This window comes from Cebus imitator, unplaced genomic scaffold, assembly GCF_001604975.1.
Source record: "Cebus imitator isolate Cc_AM_T3 unplaced genomic scaffold, Cebus_imitator-1.0 Scaffold25, whole genome shotgun sequence".
NCBI lineage: Eukaryota > Metazoa > Chordata > Mammalia > Primates > Cebidae > Cebus > Cebus imitator.
Window position 1 is genome coordinate 7,434,162 of NW_016107340.1, and position 19,014 is coordinate 7,453,175.

The 19,014-nt window shown below is 35.1% G+C and overlaps 1 protein-coding gene across 2 annotated transcripts in view; it reads right to left on the reverse strand.

Annotated features, from left to right (window-relative positions):
- GYS2 (glycogen synthase 2) overlaps positions 1 to 19,014 on the reverse strand; it is a 57,495-nt gene that overhangs the window by 18,235 nt on the left and 20,246 nt on the right. For both annotated transcript variants that reach the window (XM_017522955.2, XM_037736489.1), the window contains exons 4-11: positions 17,289 to 17,471; positions 12,046 to 12,190; positions 6,257 to 6,374; positions 5,956 to 6,076; positions 3,452 to 3,558; positions 2,741 to 2,800; positions 2,159 to 2,237; positions 1,277 to 1,390 (exon numbers count right to left, since the gene is read on the reverse strand). In XM_017522955.2, coding sequence (XP_017378444.1) covers positions 1,277 to 1,390; positions 2,159 to 2,237; positions 2,741 to 2,800; positions 3,452 to 3,558; positions 5,956 to 6,076; positions 6,257 to 6,374; positions 12,046 to 12,190; positions 17,289 to 17,471 — 927 coding nt within the window. The remainder of the gene's footprint in view (positions 1 to 1,276; positions 1,391 to 2,158; positions 2,238 to 2,740; positions 2,801 to 3,451; positions 3,559 to 5,955; positions 6,077 to 6,256; positions 6,375 to 12,045; positions 12,191 to 17,288; positions 17,472 to 19,014) is intronic.

Below are 19,014 nucleotides of genomic sequence, written 5' to 3' on the forward strand. Positions count from 1 at the left end.
ACACATAAAATAGGCTTACTTTGTATTAAGAAAGGAAGCACTATAAAATAGTTCTGAATTTGTGTTAGCTGTAGACTGCACTATTGAAAACTTTTTTTTTCTATTTTTTCTGTGTACATGTGTATGTATGCGTTCTTTTTTTTTTCCTTCCATTAACTGACAAGCCATGTTGAGTGGTCCTGGACCATTGCTTTTTCCCTGTGTCAGTCACAAGTGCTGCTGCTGTGTGTATATATTTTGTATATTAGCCAATTTTTATTAATTCTTGTTTTTATTAAATACATTTGACTTTCTAGGAAAGAAGGAAGGAAGGAAGGATGGATGGAACAAGGAAAGGAAGAAAGGAAGTAAAGAAGAAAGAAAGAAAAAGAAGAAGGAAGGAAGCAAGGAAGAAGGGTGGGTGGAAGAAAGGAAGGAAGGAAGAATGGAAAGAAGAGAGAAAGGAAAAATAGAAGGAAGGAAGGAAGAAAAAAGGAAGGAAGGAAGGGAGGGAGGAAGGAAGGAAGCAGGGAGGGAGGGAGGGAGGAAGGAAGGACAGACTAGGCATTTTTAAACCTAGACTGCAGTCTATGGCTCTTCCTGCATCATCCTTCCTTCCTGCTCTGATCTGCATCTCCCTGCCTGCACTTGCTTGCAACTCCTTTATCCTCTCACCTTGGTGTCTGCTTCTCAGAGAACCTAAACTGAGACAATACATATGAGACATGATTGTTGCCTCAAAGAACTGAGTTCTTCTAGAGAAACTGACACAAAACATTTTTAAAAATACAATTTCTTGTGATAACTCCTATAACTGCAGTAGATATAAAGTGTCTCGAGAATGCAGATAAGGAAACACTGTTCCTGTCTGGAGTAGAGGAATGCGTGTTAGGGAAAGGTGCAAGGAAGTAATGACTTTTAGGTGGCAGCTTAAAAGGATTATTAGAATGACAGATAAGTAGCTCAGAAAGAGACGATAACATCAGGAAGGACACAGAGGTATGAAAGTGTCATATATGTTTAGAAAATAAGGTACTTTTCCATTCCTGGAAAATTGTTTCATGCAAAACACTTTTAAAACGTAAATCAGCAAGGCATTCTTCATTTAGAGCTCCGAATTTCAAGGTACCTTCCAGCCTCAGTCTTCCCAAGAGCAAGGGAAGCATGAACTATTTGCCAGCTACATGTCCCGTCCCTCCTTTTCCCACTTTCCCTCATCCCTCCCTTCTATCTGCATGTGTAGTACATAACACTTGCCAGGCAACAGACAGTTCCCCACATAAACAGTTACATCTACCTTGACTCTGTCAGTGCGATTGTTGAAAAGTCCAATCCGTCTAATGGTGCTGAGGATGGGGTCAGTGGAGTCATCAATCATATTGTGCGTGGTCACTGGGGGCAATGACTGTCGCTGAAGCATGAGAGGGAAGGAAATGTCAATTGCGGAGAGAATTAACAAGGGTGACTAATTTCAACAACAGATCATTGACATTTCATACAACCTTTACACCTTCAGTCTTTTGAGAGGGCACTAATGATGACTAACTCTTGTGCGTGTTTCAAAGGAAGAAAATGGGTTGAAGAATCTCCTCCACTTACTATGAACACGTGAAGCTTTTGTTTTCCGCCTGCAGCTGCTATATCAGAGACTAGACTTCTTGACTGCTTCTGGGACTTATTTGGAATATAAAGGTGTCCTGAAGTCTTGACTTAAGATGAACTTTACTGATTTCTTTTAGCAAGGCTGTCCTCCGGTGTCCGATTCCTCCGTGCTATAGCAAGCATTCTGATGCAAGTCTAACACATTTATTTTACCTCTTTTGTAATAATTCCACTTGACTAAGAAATATTCCTTTCTCTAATGTGACTCAAATATTATGTTTTGGAAATATTTAAGACTTTTGTAGTTACTACACTATACACAATTTTTATATTGAATATATTGATTCAAAAATAATTTTGTGAGTGGGAAGATAAGTTTCATGAGATTTTTTTAAGGAGCCCTTAAAATCATTAATGAAAAAACATGCAAAGTAAATATTTAAGTGACTATGTAAGAATGACTTTTCTAGCCTCAGGCCTAAACATTTTCCAAATTAACACATTTCAATAAATTAAAATACTGACTTAGATAGAATTTAATAACTATGGGACATGGTGGGTGCTTTTTCCTTATTACCTGAGTTGAAAAGATGGCTCTTTTCATAATTGTTATATCATCTCGATCTAAAATATTGTTCATGTCAGGAATTTCTCCTCTGCAGAAAAAAATATTAATAACAAAAATAAAAGCAGTTGGCAATACTTCAGTGACTCTTAAGCATCAGATATGTTAGATATTTTATGTATTTTAATAAAGAATGTTGGTTATTCAATTAAGTAAATATGTTCATATAGACTTAATATATAAGCAGATATTTGATGCATATTATCAATACATATTTTGAATTAAAATCTCATGAAGTCTCCCTCAGCTTCAGATTGATATATCAACCTTTAATGACTTCCTCATTGAATTAGAACTTGCCTGCATATAAATGTATTCTTATCTGTACAGATGTTTACAAGTTTTGTCAAATGAAGGATTAAACACTATTCACATGACATAATACATTTTCAAATGTTATTAATTCCTTTATATTTGGAACAAAATATGTTCAAACTCTTCAAACTTAACAACTTAAATAGCATTACATATTGTTGTCTAAGTTGTTAAGTTTGAATAGTGAAGCCTTAAGAACAAAGCATTCCAAACACCTACCTTAATAATGCATCATAGAGTTTTTTTCCAAACTTTTCCTTCACAGAATGTGCAATGTCCCTGTTTCAAACAGAAAGACTTATCATTTAAACAGTATGACAAGGTTTAGTCTTTATTTATCGTGATAATACTGTTTTTTTTAACTGACATTCTTTGAAATTGCAGGTACCTTTTTTATAGCCTCTTTTATTATTTCACTACTTTCCAATTCAGCTTAAGTTAAAATCTCCAGAGCTGCGGCAACAGAGCACCATGGCCAGCACAAAGAGCTTAAAATTATTTTGCTTCATGATGATTGAAATAGGGTAGAGAGCAGAGAGGGAGAGTAGATGGAGGTACAGATGTAACAAGATGGGAATTCGGTGATAGTTGTTGAATCTGAACTGTGAGTATACAGGAGGTCCTGCTACTAAGCTTTTTACTTGACATATTTTTAGAATTTCACAATAAAAAGTTTAAAAATGCTTGACTCATCTTTTAAGATTTCTACAGGGCCTCGTTCCTTCAATGGTAGTTTTTTATAACACATATAATGTTATAGGCATCACAATAATCTAAACTAGTAGCACAATGAAAAAAGGGCCAAGCATTATTTGTCTGTAATAATCTTAAGGAAAAAACAAAGTTCAAGGCAATACATGAGATATCATTCACTTAAAAGAAATCTTTTTACATTTATTGCTTGAGAACATTCACAGGATGTGAGATTACCACAGCTGTTTTCGGACTGCTTGTCCTTTCAGGGTTTCCACATTGAAATTGTTTGTCTTGGCAGGCATAATGAAAAACACCACCACTGTGACCTCACTTTTGTGCATCTGATGAGGAATTAGAAAACACAGCAGAGTCAACTATCTAAGGTTTTTAAAAAATATAATAGATGGAAATTAAACATTGAAAAGTAGTGTTTTAAAATATCAGTAGATAAAAAGACTACCAGTAGATAAAAGGAATAGTTATATATGATTCACAGACAAATTATATTCACCTTCCTGAGACTTTTTCAGACGTTTTAAATTAAATTTTAAATTTTCAATCAGTATTTGTCAATGAAAAAATTGACTTTCAATCATTTTTGTCAATTAACAGTTAAAAAATTCAAACAAAATATTTTCATGCCTTTGACAATCTAGAATAGATAACAATTGCTATTGATGACATTCGCTTTTCTGTGGTCAAGCATATAGCGTGAATGAGAGCTAATATTACAAGATCAAAATTAGTTCTTTAAAATTTCGGAGTGGAAATTTAATGAAGATTTAAGCTTTGGTAAAAGCTAAAATAATATTTAAATTTTTGGCTTATTCGCATTGATTGATGACAGATTATTTACATTTTTCTGCTAAATGTCTTGATTCAGATGATGTTATATTTTGTTTTTTGTCCCTAAAATAAAGAAGCAAGCACATACTGAGCACTTTTGGGATAGCAGGCAATGTGCTGGAGTGCTTTAAATATACTACTAATAATCATGTACATTAGGCATCATTCTCCTCATTTTATTAATGTTGAAAGAAAGGAATGAGAGGCTAAATATTTTGTCCGAGTTCCTATAACAGGTGAGCGTCAAAGCTGACATTTAAACTGCTGGCTTAGCATCTCTCAAAAGGAAAAGACTTGTTAAGAAGCCATAAGAATGAAAGCATAAACTCACTTAAAACCATAACTTCTATGAATGTTCATGTGTTCTGAAAATGACTGACTAGCTCCAGTGTGGGGCACTTTACCATCTGGTATGTAGCCTCTTCTCTCTGGGGCCTAACATTTTATAAGGGAAAGCTACAGAAGGTGTACAATAGGAAACTCACCCTAGAACAGCCTATGTGCTATCAAAGAATAAATGTACTATGTGGAGAAAGAATGCCTTCCTTTAACTTCTCCAAGTATTGCAGTTATCTTTCATGTCTAGTATAATAGTATTCTGTCTTCTCCTCATATCTATAAAGTGTATATTTAATAATTATCTAAATACATTTATTAATAATGTCCCTAAAGGCTCTGTATATTTGATATAGTTATGTGTCCATTATAAAGCTTGTTGAATGGATATGTACTAAGAAATATGAAGTAAGATTATTTAAGAATAATCGGTTAAGCCTTCAGTTCTATTTTGCATAGTTGGATTTTATTAATGAATTGCTTTCTTATTAATGTGGCTTCAGTAAATTTTTTAGCATATTTGGTCTACTGTCTGCTCTAAAGCAAGGATACATCTTTCTTCAAGAAATAAAAATTTAACTGGAGGGTAGTACAAAGCTCAAAAAAGTTTAGCTTTTCTCATTATCTCATTAAAACTGAAGTTCTATACTGTTCTCCTGTAAATATTTTCCTATTACTTATTCTATATGTTTATGTGATGGGATTGGAATATAAACCAATAGATTCCATCAATAGCTATGACATGGTACCATTTTTTATAGTTGCTTCTATTTATGCATATTGTATTGCTGGATTAGTTGAGAACCCACTTTGTATCCCACCTTCCTGAATTAAAAAAAAATGATTTCATGTTGTTGGGAGTAAGAACCTTCTTTTTCCTCCTTCATGCTTTCATGTGGTGGGATATTCACTAGTTCAACAGTTTAAGACTCTCAGTTGCAGGGAGGAGGTGTGGCTGGGGAGGTGAGTGAACTGAGTATATACGTGTCTGCCTTGTTCTATAGAGAGTTAGTGCTGTCCGATTTGGCTGCCACCTGTATGGCACATGGTACTCTGAAGGCTTGCTTCAGTCAGGGGAGGAGAGTTATGGTCAGATCTTTCTATGATTAAATGGCTAAGAGTAATAACAAGGTTCAGTATTAGGATGCCACTGTCATGTGCATAAGCCACATCTTCCATTACAACCTTCATTGATTTTTTTGAAAATTAATATTTTGCTCTCCATTCACTTGATTTCTCTCTATATATTGATTTCAATTGATTACAAACTCATGTGGGGAAAGGGGATGTTATAATGACTTCTTAAAACATAGCATGTATAATGGGATAAGCTTAAGATTCTCCTAAGGGAGGAAAAAAGGAAGACATTATAGAGAAATACACAAGTCAACAATGCGCCAACTCCAATATGTAAATGGAAAGGCTGAGGTCATTTCTAGAACACGGTCATTGTTAATTCTCCTGAAAACTATTTAAGATGCTAAAAAATTCTTCACTTCCCACAGAAGAAATTTCTCCCTACAAAAGTATTATATCATGTCCTAGATCTTTCTTACCCTCAGCAGGAAATTTAGCCTGGATAAGGATTCTAGGAAGATGTCAGCTCCTTTGTTTGAAAACTCATACCTCCCAGCAATGAAAAGGAACAAAGCCTTTTCAAGATCAAAGTCGAGGTGACTAAAATAAAACAAGACAGTTTCAAATGAAATACAGCAACCGCAATGAAACGTACACACGAATTCTGTTAAAGTACAAAGGGGCTGGAAAGATAAACATTTACTATTACAAGTCTGTTTTCTCCCTACCAATGATCCCTCATATCTGATGCTACTTTTTTTAAAATAAAGAAAATCATACCCATAGAAATGACCTCGAACGAAATCTTGGATTCTGGCCTTGTACATGGCATGTAGATTTTGAAACTCATGCACTGCTGAAAATTTCTTAACATTCAAGCCATTTGGAGTAACTACATCTAGAAAAGCAGAATAAAATTATTATGAAATTTCTCTTTTCAAAGAGGGCACCATTATAAAAAAAAGTATCTTTAAATCTATAAAGTCCGATGTTTACTAACATTTCTAGTTTCCAATTACCATAAAATTTAAAATGTATAAAACTTCCGGTTCATAAAAAATTTCATAAAATTTACAACAAATTTGATCTTTTGATTGAAATAGGAAATCAGAAATACCTGACCAAAATAACAATGAGGGACTGGTACAATGAGACAGGTTAATCAATAGCAATAATAATTGTTATTACAGTTTTCTTTTATTGATTATTTACTGTGCATCAGGAGTTGCTCTAAAGGTTTACAGTGTAACTCCATTTCCTCAACAAACCAATGTAGTAAGTGCTCTTATCTGCATTTTCAGAGGTGGAAACTCAGGCACAGAGTTGTTTAAAGACCCTGTCCAAGGACACACGGCTGGTAAGTTGAAGCAGAATCCATGCAGCCTGCTCCTACGTACTGTTACTTTAACTCCGGCTCTAAACGACCTCCAGCCATCTTGTTTTCCACAGGTGTATAGGACACCTTTTGTGCATTTAGAAAACTGGAAAGACAACCTCTTCTAATTTCTATTCTTATTTATAATTTCTTATTTCTTTTTTTTTTTGAGACGGAGTTTTGCTCTTGTTACCCAGGCTGGAGTGCAACGGCGCGATCTCGGCTCACCGCAACCTCCGCCTCCTGGGTTCAGGCAATTCTCCTGCCTCAGCCTCCTGAGTAGCTGGGATTACAGGCACGCGCCACCATGCCCAGCTAATTTTTGTATTTTTAGTAGAGACGGGGTTTCACCATGTTGACCAGGATGGTCTCAATCTTTTGATCTCATGATCCACCCGCCTCGGCCTCCCAAAGTGCTGGGATTACAGGCTTGAGCCACCACGCCCGGCCCTATAATTTCTTATTTCTAATATCCACTGATTCATTCTTCCCAGGAGATTTTGTTGCTTAAGCAGGAAGACATTCTTGATTTTCCAAATATTGGTCTGTGACAAGAAAGAGCGGGACCACTCAGAGCATCATGGAAACTACCTACTGAGTTGAATACATGGTTTATCACATTTAGTAACAAGCAAGAAAGAAGGAGTTATGTTAAAAAAAAATTAGCACAGACCTATGAAGATTTTTGTAAGTTTAAGGGTCTTTTCCAGCCTGGCCAACATGGTGACACCCTGTCTCTACTAAAGACACAAACAGTCAAGTGTGGTGGTGCATGCCTGTAGTCCCAGCTACTGGGGAGGCTGAGGCAGGAGACTCCCTCGAACCCAGGAGGCGAATATTGCAGTGAGCCAAGATTGTGCCACTGCACTTCAGCCTGGATGACAGAGTGAGACTCCATCTCAAAAAAAGAGAATCTTTTACAGCTAACTGGCTATTCTGTTGACATGGTTCCACCAAATCAACCCAGGTATTTTGCTCATGTTTTGTGATTAATAAGAACTTATGGATTTTTATGGGTTTTTATTAAGTAATCTGACATTGTTATACCATTTTACACATATGGCCACAGTAGCATCAATCTTAGGTAGCCAAAGTTTCCAGTGAAAGCGTTCCTGCGAATAATTCCTAAATGAACTATACAGTGTGATTAGTATAGTATGACGATTACATCTTAACATGTATCTTTCTACAGCAGTTATGTAAGGCTCACCTTGTGCCAGACCCTATTATATTTGAAATATAATAATTTTTAAAAATCCCTATGTGGTAAATTGTTTTCATTGTCCCCATTTTAAAGATGAGGAAGTCGGCCTGCAGAATATTAAGTCATTTGCCTAAACTCAAATAACTACAAAGTAACAGAGGCTGGATTTAGAACCAAAGGAGCCTGGCTCAGGGATCTCCACTCTTCTAACGCAGTGGTGTCATACAACTGTACCATGCAAAAAGTTATAGAAGGTGAGAATGTATGTGAATACCAGCTTCTCATGGATTTAATCCTCAGGAATTTTCTAAAGTGCTTCACAAACAATTACAAAAAAAAAATCTGTGTCCTGAAATTGTCTATTTATTAGCCTAAAGAGTTAGGCCAATGAGGTCTTCTAATATCCACATTTATGACAGAATAATCTCACACGTGCATGCCTATGTGCAGTTGTATGCTGGTAAAATTTAACAAAGGGTACTCGAGGAAAAAAAGAGAAAAAGAGAGACAGGGGGAGGAAAAGAGAGAGAAGAGAATGGGAGAGAGAGAGAGAGAGAGAGATTATTTTAGTATTTGCCTTTCTTCAAGGTGCAAATATTCCCATCATGACCGATTTCAAGCTACCAATGTAAATGCAGAGTTGGGAAGAAAAGTGCAGTAACACTATTACAGTATTTCCATCCATGCAATATATACACACACACACACACACATATATATATATACACACATATGTAATGTATATATATTTATTAGGGATTGTAATTCTCAGGAATTTTCTAAATTGTTTCAAAAAAAGATCAAATATATATAATATATATGTACATATTATATATAGATATTGCAATTGGTTCTTGTGAACCAGCACGAGCTGGTTTGAGCACATCACTGCCTACATGGCTTAAGAAATAAGGTTTAAAACATGTTTGTATGCCTCATTGATGGATAAAGATTATATGGACACTTTTACACAGTGACATAATTAAAATTGTAACTTTATCTCTAGAGCAAAAATACTTACATAGAATCTAGTCATTACAAATTGTGTTTAAAAGGATTCTCTCAATATTTACTATACTAGCAAAGACTATCTTCAACTTGTGAGACATTCCACTCTGTAGTTGGCATTGCTCTAAATTTAATCTCATGAATTAGTTAAATTAATTTGATTATTTAATTTAGTCTAGTTCACATAAGTACATGAATTACTACACAATTAGTGTATATAAGTTATATGCTCATATCATTTAAATTTTTTAAAAATCAAAATATACACCTTGAAAAACTTCCTTTCCACTTCTGTTTCCCAATTTATTCCTTTCCCTGGAAGCAACATTGGTCACTAATTTTCTGTATTTATTCCCAAAGAGAAGACAATGTCAATGTTACCCACCTTTCTGACGTTAGGCAATGCCAACACAAAGGAAAAACGTTGACTAAAAGATGGCATTAGCTAGAATTTATGTTAAAGCATCAGCACAGGCTCAAAAATCAATAATTGTAATACTATTAATGACTATATTAAAGGGAAAATTACAAACTTTTTTAAAGCAACATAGGACATTTAAGGCACATGTGGTATTCAGTTATGCATCTGTAATTAGTAAATGTATAATACTGTCTTCTTCCCAATATCTTAAAGAAAACATCATCTTTTCAACATCCTAAATTATTTTAAATCAAATTTATGGCAAACGTATAATGATACAGTAATAAATATGGGCTTTTGCCAATGAGTATATAGTGATATTTTGAAAAATATCTTGTCCCATGCATGTTTTTGTCCCAGCCAACATTTGTCTCTTGCTCTGTAGCTGTGCCCTCAGCATTAAAAGTAATGGCTGTAGTTAAACTTTTAATCGGGCAGGACTTCAAGAAAAACTGAGGACTATAAAGTCATAGTTACACTATGTGATCCTTTTTTTTTTCAAAATGCTCTTGGGAAGGTTTACATGTTTAATGATCTATTAAAAGTCCATTGACCTTCTTGAACCACAAAATGTTCAGAGATTTCACAATTTCCATCAGAACCACCACATGATTCTACTGCCAATCGGAAACAGACTAGATTGCAGTGTTTATGGTTTCTGGTAGAACTTTCAGGTAAAGCTAGCTTGAAGGCACTTGGTAATAGATGAGAACTTGGGGGAAATCTAGACAGTGATCCATGCAAAACAATAACTGTCGATATTTTATAAATCTTTGCAATGGACCAGTCACTGAGCTGTTTTTTCCACATGTTAACTTTTCGAGTCATTGCAACGTTTCTAGATAAAAGAAAGAATTATTATCTACATTATGCAGATAAGGTACAGAGAGCTTAAGTAACCTTTATAATGTCACACAGCTAGTAACGTACATTCAACACAAAATCATTTTTGATACTGAATACAGGCAGTTTAGCACAAAGCTCATGCTTTGACCACTAGTCTGTAGCTACATTCTTAAGAAAACAAAAATTTAAGAAAATAGAGAAAGCAGGACCCAGAATACAATCTTGGAGAATGCCCATTTTGAAAAGTAAAAGAAAGTAGAAAAATGATTAGAGGCACCAGAAAAGATTATACTTAAAAGAAATTAGAATGTGCCGTGTCATGGAAAGAAAAAGAAAAAGATGTTCATCACCTTTAAATGCTAGGGAATATAAAGAAAAATAAAAAATATTAGATGACCCTGAATTTGGTGAAAGGAGAAAGGAGGAGATGGTATGACATTTGGCAGGATAGCAACCTCAAGAGAAATTTTCACTTTAAAATAGGCAAAAACAAAGAAAGCATTTTTGTGAGCTCAGAAAGATACTGTAGACAGGAAAAAGGAAGATCCAAGAGAGAAATGAGCAAATTGTTGGAATAAACTCCCAAAAGAATGAGAGTAAGAATACAAGTGACTCTGAGAGAATCCTTGGAAAGAAAAAAGAATACCATAGGCTCTTTCTTAATGCTGCCACTATTCAAATTACTCGGATTCTTCTTCTATCTTGTCTTGCCTTTTATAATCTAGTACCTCAAAATACCTCCTCTACAGAATCTGTTATGTGAAATAAGGACAACTAGAGATAAGACCACAGGAGTTAAGCAAGGAGGATATATTTATTAGGATGGTTTGGTTGCAAGTAATATAAATCTACTAGTCCTGGCTTAAGCATAATATAAGGAATTTATTAATAGGTTGCCAGAGTGTCTCATGGCAAAGATTTAGCTGAACATCAGGAATGGTTTTGAAAAGTGGTCGAGATCACTGTGGAGAGCATAAAGAGTTCTCTCTCTCAGTCTGTTTTTTCTTCTTACAGCAATTCAGTGTAGTTTAATCTTTGCAACCAGTGCAGCAGAATAGAAAAATGAACACTACCAACAGCTCAAAGCTGACTTTCTATTACATGACAGTGCATGCAGAGACTCATTTGAATGGGAGCATTCTGATTGCTCAGCTTATATTAGGTGTCTTCCTTTGGGCCAATCAGCTGTGGCCAGGTGACGGGGCCATGTCTTACGAGCATGAGTTCATCTATGCAAGCTCTGGTTGGGTCTGTGGATAGTTCCCAGAAAAATTTGCAAGGAATCTGGAGATAGATAAACAACACGTTTCTACCAACACAGCACCAATGAGGCAATGTTACAAGATGTAGGTAGGACTAGGATAGTCTCACACAAATTTCTATTTTCTTGGCTATTTTCTTAAAAGACTAGAGTCACCTGAGCTTCCTTACACATGCCAACCCATTATGACAACCCAGATCATACCGAGGGCATTTCAAGCACAGCTCATTTATTCAACAAGCACAGATTGAACACTTAACCATGTTCCAGACATGGCTTTGTGTTGGTTTCCCGGCAAACCTACTGAAATTGAGAATTAAAATACATGTAAAGAGCTGCATGGTAACTGAATGCAATTTTTCCGCAAATTACTACTTCACGGTTAAAAAACAAAATCCTCATAGTCTAATGTCGTTTGGAACTGAAAGATAGGCGATTCAGGGATAATAATTACCAGGCTTTCTCTTCAGCATGTGTTCGGCCTCTATTGCTGTTATTTCAGAAACGGTGGTGAACACGTGAGCGCAATGAACGGAGGCTCGCTCCATGCAGTATCGGTGGTAAATCTGCCTTTCCCCAGCCTCTTTGTCTATGTTAAACTGTGAAAAACAAAAACAAACACACCTTTGCTAACACATGGCCTTCTATACAAGCAAAACAAAAATCACACATTTCACCAATTGGCTTACCTCAAGGCTATGTAAAATTTTAAGACCGCAAAAAAAAAAAAAGTAATAGAAACTTGAATTAAACCCATTACTAGAATATACATAAGGACTTACACTTTAAAAGGCATTGTTTACTCCATTTCTCCTTCTAAGCTGCTATTTAACTCCCTAAGTAAATGATATTTCTATCTTGCTGTAATCACATAAAATTCTTGAATTTTTAACATTTGAATTACACTGTTAGTTATTCTAGATCTTGGATTACTGAGTTAATAGCTTTCCCCAAAGTCCTTAACATATTTTCCCATTAAACAATAAAACAAAGTTAACATTAAACTTGACATCAAAAATAAGAATAATTATTACAATGCTTAATTCACTGAAAGGGAACCTGAAAAAGAGAAAGACAAATGCTTCTCCTTGGTTATAGAACGTCCCCTTTAGACTCAAGGAGTGTATAGTTACTCCAGTTAGACAGTGTGCTAGATTATGCAATCATCTATAATTCTGGGTAGCTTAACTTAAAAAAAAGTCAAATTCCCAACAATCACTCAAATAATTGGCAACAGTTGTGGGCTTTTGCCATTTCACTTGGTTACTGAATGTAATGTCTCACATAGCTGCATATGAAACTAGCAGTGTCTAAGACAAAAAGTACATAAAGCTTCTGACATTATAGAAGTAGAGTGCTTTTCATAATAAAGATCGTTAGTGGCTCTTCAGCACAAGTGTCAAGCAGTCCACTAAGCACAGTAACATATTGAATCCTTATAAACTACTGAGACACATATTTTATCTTCATTTTATGGAGAGAGAAATTGAACCTTTTAGAGGTCAAAAAACTTGTCCAAGGTCACATTCCTATTAAGAATCTTAGTAGAACCCTAATTTGATCCCTAATCAGCCTGACTGATGAATGAACACAGTCTTGTATTCGTCTGTTTTTATATCATTTAGACTTTAACGCTATCAACAAGTTAGTCCCAATAATTATGGCAACGTAGAGAGAAAAATGCAAAAAAGAGACCCATTAGAGAAATCTCATGCTTAGGACAAGAAAGGTCCTAGACCATTCTTTCACAACCGTAATATTTGCAATCATTTCTCTGAAAATGTTTAACTTAGGTCGTATATGACATGCTTGGATCAGCAGAAGTTTTCTTAAAAGCTCTATGTGGCCGGTCTAATTCGTGAAAACAAATCTCTCATTTAACCAACATTTTTTTTTTAAGCAATTTATGCATCTCTATTACCTTAATGGAAAAAATGGGTTAAAAAAAAAAAACAGGCAGAAATAAAATGGGTATGTGTCTGAATAAGTGATAGGATCAGAGCAGCACTGATTCACTCTGGCTGAAGGTAGGCAAAAGTATCTCATACTACACAATAAGGGTAGTCAGTACCACCTTTACAGATGTAAGACTTTCAAGTGCAAAGACCAAGACTTATTCATCTTTGTATCTCCAGATTGGTTGGATGAATAAAATGGCATTTGAACTGAGACATGAAAGTTTAATTCTGGGAAAGTTGTTTTTAGCCGAAATACAAGTTGCCCTAAAGAACAAGTATAGAAAATGCTATGGCATGTGAAGAAAATAGCAGAATGTCTGATGTGACTGTAGCATTGGGTGTAGAATGTAAGAGACAGAGGCTGGTCAGACATAATAGGGCCAGATCACTGAAATCCCTGAGGATGAGCCTAGGAATTTTGCTTTTGTCCTGAAAACAAGAAAGCCCACTCTGAAAGTGTTCATTTAGAGATGTGGTAAAAACAGAACCAATGTTTAAGAAAAATAACTGGAAAGAAGTAAGGAATATTTTCCATCCCATTGAGTATTTTTGTGAATTTCAACTCAGATAACAAATGTCAAAGGCTTAGAAAAGTACCCGGCATAGGGAAAGTGCTCAATAAATTTAGCCATTGTTATTATTAATTATTATTGTTGTCGTAGAGAATAATATGACACAGATAAGATAGCATTTAACATTTGGACATTTAGAGATGGGAAGATAGATTTCCTAAATGCGTGGGCTGAGCATACATAAACACAGCGGGAGGATAGCAGGAGGCTGGCGATCTCATCAGAGGTCCGGGGAAGTCAGGTATGTGTGCATGCTTCTGCCTTTCTCTTCTCCTATGGGGTGCCCATATCTTTTAGGCCTGTAGTATATATGGCCATAGCTGTGGATTTACAGAAACCCTATCCATTTACACATGTTATTGTCCACTTTTCCACATATTTATGATTGTATTTTAAAATCTCTGTACAATAATTCCAACATAGGACATATCTGGACCTGGTCTTTTGACAATGGGTTTTCCTTTCTTGCATTTTAATATAGCTCATAATTTTTTTACTGAATTCTGGATAATGCATATAGAAAAACAAAAAATCAGTAAAATACATTTTAATCAATAAAACACAGTCTAGTGACAGATGTGGGTAACCACATAATTGAAATTGACAGCTCAAAACTTGATCAGAAGAAATAGTTTAAATTCACCAAATAATTGTCCAAAGATTCCTTCCCCATTTTCTAATCCCACATGGCACTGTCCTCAGATTTCCGTCTAGGAAATTCTGTTACTATTAAGAAAAGAAAGAGCCAAAACATAAGAAAACTAAAGGCTTTAGGGGAAAAAAAGCATTTGTTACATAGCTATTAGAGTTGAGGGGATAATTGATCAATGACTGAACTTTAAAAAATGAGTTTGGAACACTGCACGTTCTCACTCATAAGTGGGCGTGGAACAATGAGAACACATGGACACAAGGAGGGGAATATCACACACCGGGGCCTCTTGGGGGATAGGGGACTAGGGGAGGAATAGCAAGGGGTGGGAAGTTAGGGGAGGGATAGCATTAGGAGAAATACCTAATGTAGACGACGGGATGATGGAGGCAGCAAACTACCATGGCACATGTATACCTGTGTAACAAACCTGCACGTTCTGCACATGTACCCCAGAACTTAAAGTATAATAATAATAAAAAAGAAAATCATAAAAATAAGTGTGGAGACGTATTCTTAGAGGTTCTCAGAAATTTCATATGCTGACCGAAAATGATTAAAATGTTATTTTAAATAATAAATTTTACTAAGAACTTAAACCAGCATTAGAGTTTTTGTAACTGGCTCCTAACAAAAATTGTTTTCAGTTAGCAGTAATTTGAGTAAAAGTGTTCTAATATTTCTGATTTTACAAAACATAATTTTATTCTTATTCTCATATTTGCCCTAGTTTTATTTGTCCATGTCAGAATGTATTGAAACATCCTGGTTCCTGCATCAAAGATTAAACTATGACTTACTCTTTTTACTGAATTTTTAAAAACTTCTCACATATGTGATTTGGTATTCTTATGTATCACCCAAATTCTAGACTTAGTGTGAGCATGGGGGCTTCTGTTGTGAAAAATGTTTATGAATTTAACCCAAAAGTTAGTTCTTGACTGCTTGTTGTCTACTAGCCATTCTGCTAGATAGAACATTTTACTAGAAAGATGGGCAGGGGTCTGACTACACTTAACTATCTCAACCAGTGAGGAACTTTAAACTAGGGAGCTATATGATTATATCTGAAGAAAGTATGACAAACACTGCCAGAAAGGGTAAAATTGTAATATATAGCATATACTATAATGCATTTCTTCCTTAAAACCAAATAAGCACATCCTATGTATATTATTAGTAGCTTTTAAAATTAATGATTACTATGTAAGATTCAAGAATTCCGAAGTGAAATCTTCAATCTGCCACTCTAACATTTTCTTTCACTAAAGTCAAAGTGCACTCCTCTCCAGGAAACACGGCTGTTGAGCTTATCAGCTTCTCACAGATCACTGGTTTGCCCTTATTAGTCCACCATTACTGTATACCGCTAAGAACCTCCCACTTCCCAGGCTTTCTGAATTCCTTGGTGACTTTATTTTAAATCTACAGCTTATGTTTCTAGTTTGACCTTTAGATTAGGCTGACCTTTTTATAGGGAACGGCTCATCAGGACCCCTCATTGCTTTACAGATGTTAACGTTTTTCAGAAAGGACTTTCTTGTGCTCTGTCTTTGAGATAGTAGTATAACTTTTCAGTAGCATTATTTGAGTATTATTTATGTATTACATGCACACACACACTCTGTTTTATAGAATCCTAGAAGTCTTTAACCCAGGAAATCTAAAAATCAACTTTCTAACTTCCTAGTTTTCCTGATAGTGAAACTGAACCTTAGAGTGCTAAATAGATTTGATTGTTAATATAGATATCAAATCTGCAAAACCCCTGAATTTACATTACTCAAATGCTTTGTTAATATTATTAACATGAGGGTATAAAATACATACTTTTATTAATCTAAATTGACATATGAAAAATAGAAAAAATAAATCAAAACAGTGATTTTGGCAGGTCATAGAATCAGGTAATCTGCTACGATGAGCAAAAATAATTTGTTGTTCACCAAGGACCCATATCCCTATTTCCAATAACTTCTGTTTTACCTGATCCCACAAAAATGCCCCCTACGCATTCATTGCAAAGTTACAGTGAAAAACTGACCTATCAACCTATAATATGGCTTTTAATCAAATGTTTACTTGGAGGATAGATGAAGTAGAGGAATGAAAGCTCATGGTGCAAGTTTGTATGTCTCAAATCCCAGCTCTCTACCTGCCACTCAGAGCTGTGTGTAGATCCAGGGTATTCACAGCACTTCCATAGCCTTAGGCTAGAACAAGGGCCCAGCCTTGCACCTACACCGTGTCTTTGCCCCAGTCACATCCCTTCAGATCCATGGTTCCAAAGTGGGACAGAAATCAGGCCTCTCACCTCTATACTCTAGTGTACTCTGAACAAAGTTGAACTCTATGAGCTGTCTGTCAACCCAAGGGAAGCTTTGTCATGAATATTGATCAGCTAAAAGGGCATTTCTGCCATCTGGTTGGCAGATGAAATGTACAGATCAATACCCTTCAGCTTCAGTGATCTGAAAGAAGGGTGAGTAAGAAGGAAGGAGGAAGGAATATTCACCTTATCAAGATGGTTGTAGAAATCAATATTTGCTGCACAGAGATACCGCCCAAGTAGTGTGGCGTGGGTTGTAAATATTGTGGCAATAGGAAGTTTTCTGGCTCGAGAAAGGATCAGTCCAATTCCAGCCTGCCATTCATGGAATTGGGCAATGACATGTTTGCCATCTGCATGATCTGTCACCTACACCAGAAAAAAAAAAAAAAAGCATTCAGAAAAGTTGTTAATGAAGCTTGATTGTGATCATGGTCCACATCATAAGTGGAGTTATGGTGTCAATAAATTCTTTTGCAATTTAAAATAGTCTAAATGTAAAGCATGAATATTTAGCAAAGAAAGTACAGGATTCAGTGGCATGTTCATTAACCCCACATATTTTTATGTCTTAATCCTCTGTTTCAGTGATGGGTCTGATTTTTTCTATATGCACAAAAGAATAAATACTAATATTAATGATAGGTAATTAATATTAACAAATGGGATAAATGTAAAATAAACTCAAAAAATATTGATTTACCAGATGAATAAATAAATTCTTAAAGATATCACTGAACAGCTGGATCAATTGGGACTACTCACTTATAAGCTTATTTTTAAAAAACTACTTAAAATTTTTTTTAATTGACACGACGTGTGTTTATTTATTGTGTACATTTTGATATTTGCTAAAGGAACTGCCAGAAAGAGACTTGAAAATATATTCTATATTTGTAGTGGCCCAATTATGAAAAAGCAAATGTTGTCCAAAAGTATATAACAATCTGATAATGAAAAAAAATGCATATGAAGAAAAAAGGACTTTTATAATATTATTCTTTTCTAATAAACAATTACTTGGATTTTCAATGACTTGAAAACTCTAAAAGCAAACAATGATTTTCATGCGTATATTCACATATTTGATTTTGAGAAACAAAGATAAAATGCCATTACATCATTTTAAACTAAATAATAAATTATTCTATGTTTTAAATTCAGCTTATTTGGGTTTTCTTTTTCTTGAAGCCAAAAAAAATTAACTGATATATTATTCAGAATGTGGAATTAGAGAGAAAGAGGCTGGTAAAAAAGTGCTTAGAATCAAATAGCAGCTTTGTAACACACTGAAGATTGGGGTCTAATTTCACCCGGGCTCTAATTCCAAATCAGGTGGGCAACCGTCTCTTTGCCTTACAAAGAGACAGGTTGTTTTGCCCTTACAAAATATTAACATTCACACTGGCTCCACGATGAGAGTTCATTTCCTTAATGGAGACAATAGCAAAACACTGGAATTCAAGAAGGCTGAGCAGAGAATTGGGAAGGTTGGAGAGTTAACCTAAAACAGTGGTTATCACATGTAGTGCCCATCAGAACCACCTGGAAAGCTTATTAAACAAATAGCTTATTAAACTATTTGCTATGCTTAAGATTCTATACTTCATAAGTTATTTTTGCATATATATTGATTATCATCTGTATATCGGGCAAATATAATTGGATGTTTTATATTCATCATGCCATTTAAATTTGACATGAGGTAAATAGAAATAAGTATCATTAATACTTTGTTCCAAAGTCTGGCATTTAATTTGCAGAATGCTGAATATTTCCTCAGATTTCTGTAAACTGTATTAGGACAAGCCATAATGGCATCATGTCAAAATTTGCTTCATCTAAAACTCATGGGATCATTTTTGAGCACTGAAAGCAGTTGCGCAGCTCCTCTGTTGTATCACTGTATAAT